Source organism: Bidens hawaiensis, unplaced genomic scaffold (genome assembly GCF_021521415.1).
Source record: "Bidens hawaiensis isolate Kalapana, Puna unplaced genomic scaffold, B.hawaiensis_p1.1 tig00048139_1, whole genome shotgun sequence".
In the NCBI taxonomy this organism is placed as follows: domain Eukaryota; kingdom Viridiplantae; phylum Streptophyta; class Magnoliopsida; order Asterales; family Asteraceae; genus Bidens; species Bidens hawaiensis.
Genome location: NW_027498612.1, coordinates 39,131 through 47,164, shown reverse-complemented (window position 1 = coordinate 47,164; position 8,034 = coordinate 39,131). Strand labels below are relative to the sequence as shown.

The 8,034-nt window shown below is 31.4% G+C and overlaps 1 protein-coding gene across 1 annotated transcript; it reads left to right on the top strand.

Moving 5' to 3' along the window:
• Positions 1 to 204: 204 nt before the first annotated feature.
• Positions 205 to 6,081, top strand: LOC143597349 (putative WRKY transcription factor 70). Its single transcript, XM_077075869.1, has 3 exons — positions 205 to 563; positions 5,317 to 5,421; positions 5,568 to 6,081. Exons 1-3 carry the CDS (start codon positions 217 to 219, stop codon positions 6,079 to 6,081), a joined length of 966 nt encoding a protein of 321 aa, XP_076931984.1. The 5' UTR covers positions 205 to 216.
• Positions 6,082 to 8,034: the final 1,953 nt, after the last annotated feature.

Here is an 8,034-nt window from a genome sequence, read left to right as displayed (position 1 = left end):
ACAAAAACACTAGTATTAATCTTAATCTATATGGATAACATTAATTTAGCGCGTGGCCGTGGAACTCACGCTCCAATTCTTTTTTAGAATTATTGTCTCTAGATTGTTTAAAAATACATTAATTAATGTTTAAAAATGGAAATATATGTTTACTTTTTCCTATATCATTGATGGGTGCGCTAACTTGCAATTAGATCTCACAAAACCAAATATCGTATGGAGTCTACCTCTTGGCCGGAAAGTTTACAAACCAATAGGATCAAAGCCATTAATGAGCTTACAAAAGGTCAAAACTTAAGGAATAAGCTTGGGGAAATGATCGGTCGACCGGAAAAAATAGAATCTGATCTCAAATTAGTCAATGATGTAACGTTACAGATCTTGGGGATGTTTGATAACACCCTTTCGATCTTGCAATCTTCTGACCCCAATGAGATTCCTCATTATCCAACTAATGATGTGAGATCTCAAAGCAGTTGGAATGATCAGAAGACAAAAGATTTTGCTGAAAACAACAAGAATATGAAATCCCAAAAAACAAAAAGAAGATGTTACATTAGAAGGTATGCTCTAATTTCACCGTTTTAACTAGATAAATGCATAATGGTATCTTAAAATGTGTGTATACGATGTAAGGTGCATAGATTGATTAAGATATAAAATTGTATTCTCATGAACTTATATTTAACTAATTCAACAACCTACAACCATATGATAGATATGTGACATTCGTCAATTTCGTGTCTTATTTGTATTCATTTTTGTATTTGTTTATTATGTAAACCGACCCGATTTGTAAACCGAAGCTTATGTTATAATCAAAATGATGGATTTATGTTACAATATTGTTTCACACTTGTTGGGTCTTGAAAACATCCTATTTTTATTTTTATTTATTATTTATTATTATTAATTTTTTGTTGTTTTGTGTTTTTGTCTTGATCCATTTTGCATGAAAACTATTGTGTCTCACACCCATATTTGACCACTAACATTACCCTATATATACACCACATTTCCTCTTCATTTTCCCTTGCTACAACTCCAAAAAAAAAAAAAAAAAAACTCTCTCAAACATCAAAGATTCAATGTTATCTTCTTAAGTGTTCTTGAAGATTTTAGTCTTTCATCTTAATTAGTTTATGTAGCCTTATTAATACTTGTTTATGGTGTGCAACATATATACAATATACACCCCTTGTTTACCTTTGGTAGTTACTTCTCCGATTCTGGTCGGTGAGGTTTTGGACCTCATAAGGCAAGGCTTCATGGAGGACTTCGTGTCCTTGATATATATACATCTACATAACTTGTTCATACATATTAATCTGGCTTATTTTAGTTTGTTGGTCATGTTTACAAGTTCCATGGTTATGGGTTTTTAAGAGTCTATGCTTCGGTTTAACCGTGAATAGCTCTAAACCGTAAACCAAACTTTGTTACTAGTTTTGTTAAATAATTGTTTAAACATACTTATTGTTAGATCTAAGTTTCTAAAATCATTTTTACAAATTCTATGGTTATGGGTTTGTAGAATTTTACCTCGGTCTTAACCCGAAACACGATCCGAACCGAAAACCGAACTTTTGTTTAAAGACTTTATTGTTAACTTTTGGTTGTAAAACTTAAAGTATTTTTATTTGTACATTATTATACAAGTTCTTTAGTGTTTGAACATGTGGAAACCATCTATGAACTTGTTGTGAGATGGAAACCGAACCAAACCGATTCTTACTTGCTTAAGACACACAAGTGTGTTTTTTTTAGCCATCAAGACTTGTATATTTCTTTAAAAATAGTTACAAATTGATTTTTAAATATTTTCTGAAGTACTTGGAAATGTTGGATCCAACTTGATCTCATAACAAAGTTTGGACCGACAAAACCGAACACTCGCTTAACGTGCGTTGTTAGTTCTAAAACAATGGAACTACATACTTGGTTAAGTCTTATTAAATTTAATTGAGTTATCTCATAACATTCAATATTTTGGAAAGTTGACTTTGGGTTTGAACAATTATCATGACCCGAACCGACAACCCGAACACTCGATAAAAAAAACCGTTTTAGTATCTTTATTCCAAAGGGATTTTCATTCTTGCATTTTACCCACCTTATTACTTAACATAGGTTGAGTAAATATTAAGGTTAGATACTTTAACCCGGTTTCGAGCAAACTTACATTTTTAAAGGGTTATTATTATAAATTCTTAAATAGTTACATTTTTAACCTTAAACTTTAATTATTTACATTTCTCAACATTTATTTTGTTTAAAGACCTTCAAGACAACCTTTCTAAATTCAAAACTTCTTTTCTTTTTAGGCATTGTGCGTTAAACTCTTCGTTCCGACAAATCTCCAAATTATCATCTTTCAAGTTTACTACTTGAAGGTATATACTTCATACCCCATTTTCCATCTTTTATTTTGGAGGTGACATTTCATACTTATTCAACAAAATGCTTTATATTTGAATCTTAAACCACAAACGTAGTTGTATACTTTACCTAAATAATTGCTCGATTTGGTGTTCTATGCTTATATGCCTATGTGTTTATCGCTTTTGGTTGGTGGAACTATAAAATCCTAGACTATTTAGCATCCCTTATAGCAAGGTGTCGTTAACGTAATGCAATTAACGATAACTATAAAATTCTAGACTATTTGGCATCCCCTTATAGCTAGGTGTCGCTAATGTGTTTAGCGATATCTATTTATCCAAATTACCACTTTTATTTATCGTTTCGTATGCAAGTTTTGTGGCTATTTTTATTATATACTAATATGATTAAACTTATGAATTACGCACCAACCTTTGTGTTGACAAACTTTATTTTATGAAATGTTGCAGGTTTGCATCTTGGTTGATTTATGATTGTGAAGAAAACGACATCAAAGACCTTAGGATATTAGTAAAAATGAACAATATCAAATTTGCCATATTTTGTGATATCTTGATTATGGTTATTTTATGGATAATTGTTATGTGACATTTTCAATGTTGTGAAATGAAATGAGTTTAAAACTATAATATATATCTAAGCTTAGACACGGAATATCAACAATTTATACTGATTTTGATACTTTAAGGCTCTAAGCCTCTCTTACAGTCTTACACAAGAACACCATCAATGAGCAAACTTACCATTATGAGAAAACTCCAATAAGACCTTGAATGTCCCAAATCTTACCATCACCCACATGTTATTGAAGCAGAGACCAATGACATCATACACTATCTAATACGGAGTACTACTCTTAAAACCACACATTTATGTTAATCATGAAACTTAGGGGGTGTTTTGAGATTCCTTATGAAAACTCCTTATAACTTTTCAATAAATTAATTAGTTACAAAAATGTAACTTATTAACTTATCACTCTCACACCAAAAGCAAGCCCAAAACTTTATTACTTTTCAATAAGTTAATAAGTTATAAGTAGGCTAAAATAAGCAATCCCAAACACCAACTTAAACCCATCATTTAGGGAGAAACACCTCTTCCCGACACCTTAGTACCACCAGGCTAAAAACCTTTTGATATTCATAGCCAGTTAATATATGTTGTATATAAGTATTAACCACATCTTCTTGTTTATATACTGATGAATGTAACGAAGTTTTACTCTTCTTCGTTTTTTTCTTTATCTTAATTTTAACTGTAACAAACATTATTTTATATATGGTGTAACTAGCTCAATATAATTAAACTATGACAAACTTGTCTAAGGACACAAGGATAGACTATAAGGCCTTGTTAATTCAGCAGGGTTTACCACTAGATCTCCAAACATTAGTAAAGCCAGAATAAACAAATACAAAAAATAATAATAACATTAATAAAAGTTTTCATCTATTCTTTGTTAAATTATGTTTTACCAATTTTTCTTAGTTGCGTTATGTGGGGCGCTTCATAGATGCAAAATTCATTTTGTAAACGCATTATGCTCACACTGAACAAACCATAGTTGTGTTCGGAACAAAAATCCATTTATGATTGCACCATAAATAGGAATAGTGGCCGGTCATAGAAGACGACGTGGCTTCGGGTGTTCGACATATGTGGAGTTGGAAAAGTGAATCCCGTCGAGGGAGAGTGGTTGCGGAGCTGAATGCTTTTGCATATTTGAGAATTTAAGTTTTCTGAATCAGAAGATTACTGGAAATGAAAAGGGATGCCTCGGGGTGTTTCAGTTGAAGCTATAAGGTTAGGGAGACCCATTAATCATCTTTTAAACGATGGATAATTTATGGTTCTTTCATTTAACTAAGATTTGGAACTTTTGTAGTACAAATATTAATCCTTTTTTTTTTCTTTTTTCTGAACGAGAAACTTCATCCCTCTAGAAAAATTAAATATAACATCAATTTTCATTTAAAGATACTATCACAATATCAATCTTTTAATCCATCTAGAAAAATTAAATATAAACCAAGATAAATATATATTTATTAGATTATACATAAATTTTCATCTTTCAAATGGTTGGTTGCGTCATAAAAAAACATCAGCTTGACGTCACTAACTTTTATCCACTCGCACCTATGCTCGTGTAAAAGCATACTAGTCTTCACCTATCTTAATTAAACTAGTTTAGCGTGTGATCGTGGATCTTACTCTCCTAATTTGTTTAGAATTTCTTTGCCACTAGCCTGTTTCAAAAAATAGAAATAATTAAACACACATTTTCTTTTTTTAAACAAATAATGCACATCATATTTTGCTATATTATCGATAAAGGTGTGCTATATAGATCACACACAACCAATTAATAGCATATAGCCGAAAAGATTACCAAGCAATAGCATCAAAGCATTCCAAAAGCTTTAGCCAATAAGCCTCTAGAAATGTTCTATCCGCAGAAAAAAATTGAATCTGATACCAAACTAGTGAACAATACGGTGATACAGATCTCAGGGATGTCTAATCACACCCATTCCATCTTGAGCTCTACTTACCTCGACGAGATTCTTCATGTTCCAACTAATGATGTTAGATCTTCAAACCACTTTGAGGATCACAGGTCACAAGTTTTTGATACAAACGTCAAGACTATGAAACCTGCAAAAACAAAAAGAGGATGTTATAAAAGAAGGTACGATTTATTCTGCATAATATTTTAACTAGCATAAATTGATCATACCATCTTAAAATACATGTATATGATGTGATGTTGATGGTATTGAACTAAGTTACATATGATTTTGTATTTTTTTCGTCAATTAAACAGCTGCCAACCATAATATATATATATAAACATGCCATATGCATATTACACACACAGAGTTGGTAATGATTACTTTTTGATTGCAGAAAAAATGCTTCAACGATTACAAAAGTTGTTTCTACTTTGATTGATGATGGATATGCTTGGAGAAAGTATGGTCAAAAAACGATTCTCAACTCAAAGCATCAAAGGTAGTACACAAGGATTTGACTTGAATATTATAGCAAGTGCTATCGTGTTCTTTTTTTCAAACTAAAATCTATCAAAGACTCAACCACATTCGAATTTATTATTTTTTACCGTTACACATAAGAAATATGTTTTCTGCGTTGCACAGGAACTATTATAGATGCAGTCATAAACTTGAACAAGGGTGCCAAGCAACCAAACAAGTCCAGAAGACCAATGACAAGCCATCTAAGTACATGATCACATACGATGGCTTCCATACTTGCAATAATTTACAAAGTGCTACCCAAGTCATTTTTGAAGCTCCAAACCCTAAGGATAGCTCAATCCTTATTAACTTTGAAACAAATACGCTTATGGAGAACCATAAGTTTGACAGTTGTTTCCAATCAATGAAAGGCGTACATAAGAATGATTTTCCTTCTTTAAGTTTAAAGCAGGAACAAGTATTCTCACTGGATCATCATACTCCATGGGATTCGATTGTGGGACTCTCACATGTTCCATTGGAACCTATGTTGATGATGTCACATGGATTTAATTGTGAGAACATGGTAGTGCCACCACTGTTTTCGTCTACATGTAGTACATACGACTTTGAGTTTGATGATATTATCGAAAGTTATGACTATGGTGACTTCCTCTTTGAATTATACCGATAGCTACTTACTTTTCATGACATTATGTATTATCTCCAAAGCATAAATGGTAAGGAAATGTATTTTTTGTTTGTTTTCAAAGTATATTATAGTTAATTTTAGTTAAATATGAAATTGAGTCCATCAATAAGGTATGATACATTGTACACCCGTTTAAGATACAAAGATAATGTATTAGAGCTTTAGTTAAATAATTGAATAATGTAGTTACTTTGGTTGTTAATTAAGGGATGGTCCTCCTTATAAATAACCTTAAATTTCTCTACACCTCGTGTGTGAGACAAGTCCTCATTTTTTCTCTCTTTCCGTTTTGCTTCATTTTTCATAATTGTGTATGTCAAACATACAACCTAAGTAACTACATTTTTCTCATTCTAGCTCCATTTTTAACACAGTTTAGTTAGTTATGAAGCTCTGACATAGAACACAAATATATAAAATAATAGTATTAATCATAACAAAAAATTATTAATGTATGTGCCCAAAGTTACATTTTCAGTATCTTTTTTCCCAAAATCCAACCCCCCCCCCCCCCCCCCCCCCCAAATGGAGACTGAACATAACACATCAATACCGTGAATCAATTTAAATAATCGTGTCTAGCATATGATAGGTAGTGTCATCCTTTGAACATTTCCTTTTAAGTTTAGTAGTTGTCAATAGAACTTAATGTCTTTGAACTAAAAGTTGTCTGTATAAACAAAAATATACATTCACGCAAAATTTTCTGTTACTTGGTCAATTCCTCTTGTTCGTGTCCATTATGGTGTTGGTACACCTGCCCAGTTCCGCAAGAACTCCAGGAATTGCACCACCGTAATTCCAATAAAAGCGACCATATTTCTTCTTGCTAGGTGATTCCATGAATTATTAAAAGCACCATGTTTAGTTTGATTCCACCCGCAACTAACCGATTAAAATAGTAATTTTGTTTGATTAAATCTTCTTAGAAATTGAAAAGTCAGATATACAACAATGTAAAAGAGTTAAGGGTTAGACAAACAAAGCTGATTTATAAAGTTTTGTGGATGTTAACAAACCCACAACTCTACGTCATCTCCCCAGCTCTCCAATCCAGAGTTTCTTCTTTGTTGTTTCACCATAAAGGAAGAGATCATACGTGTCCCAAACATTTCACTAGTATAAAGGTAGTGATCAGCTTTATAAATGCTTCACTTGTTCAAGATAGTAATCATTGTCAATGTTTCATTAATCTCAAGAGGTAGTGATCACATCTAACACAATTCACCAAACAAGTGATGGTGATCCCCTCACAAACTTCTTACTAAAATAATGGTACATAGTGATCACCAAACTATAACAAAATACGAATGAATAAAACGGTAGTTGTAAAGCTACACTTCTAATTTTTTTGCTATTCTTTTTTATCTTGATCTCCCTTTGTCAATTTGATGACGGTATAGGAAGGAAACTAAAGAGAATTATCTTATTAATATATATATATACTAGATTTTATCCCCCGTATTACGGGAGTTGTTTTACATTATTCGTTTTTAATATTTATATATTTATATTTGGATTTTAATTTTATTTATTGTAAGAAAATTAATAATTAATATACTTGAGGTTTAAGATGAAATCAATCAATCAATCAATCAATCATATCCAGTAACAATCCCACCAATAGCAAAGCTATAAGTAGGGTCTGGGGAGGTTTGAGATGAAATGGTTTACAAATAAATGATATGTTATAATCCGGTTTAAAAGCTATCTGGGTTTGGTGATACCCATTACCCGTTTATTTTATTTATTATAAAATTGTTTCTTAATTATAAATAATATCTTTTTTTAAAATAAAATAGGATATTAATTTTTAGTATATTCCTATTTTATAGGATTTTCATATCAAATATTTGATGAGATTATTTTTTAATTTAATGAGATGTATAACCCGTTTAAGAGCTATCTGGGTTTGGTGAGACCCATACCCATGAA

Excerpts from the sequence above, each read along its gene's own strand:
- LOC143597349 (XM_077075869.1), top strand. The coding sequence starts at position 217 with ATGGAGTCTACCTCTTGGCCGGAAAGTTTACAAACCAATAGGATCAAA. Across the intron at positions 564-5,316 it reads AGAAGATGTTACATTAGAAG|AAAAAATGCTTCAACGATTA; the intron begins GTATGCTCTAAT and ends TTTTGATTGCAG. Across the intron at positions 5,422-5,567 it reads CTCAACTCAAAGCATCAAAG|GAACTATTATAGATGCAGTC; the intron begins GTAGTACACAAG and ends TGCGTTGCACAG.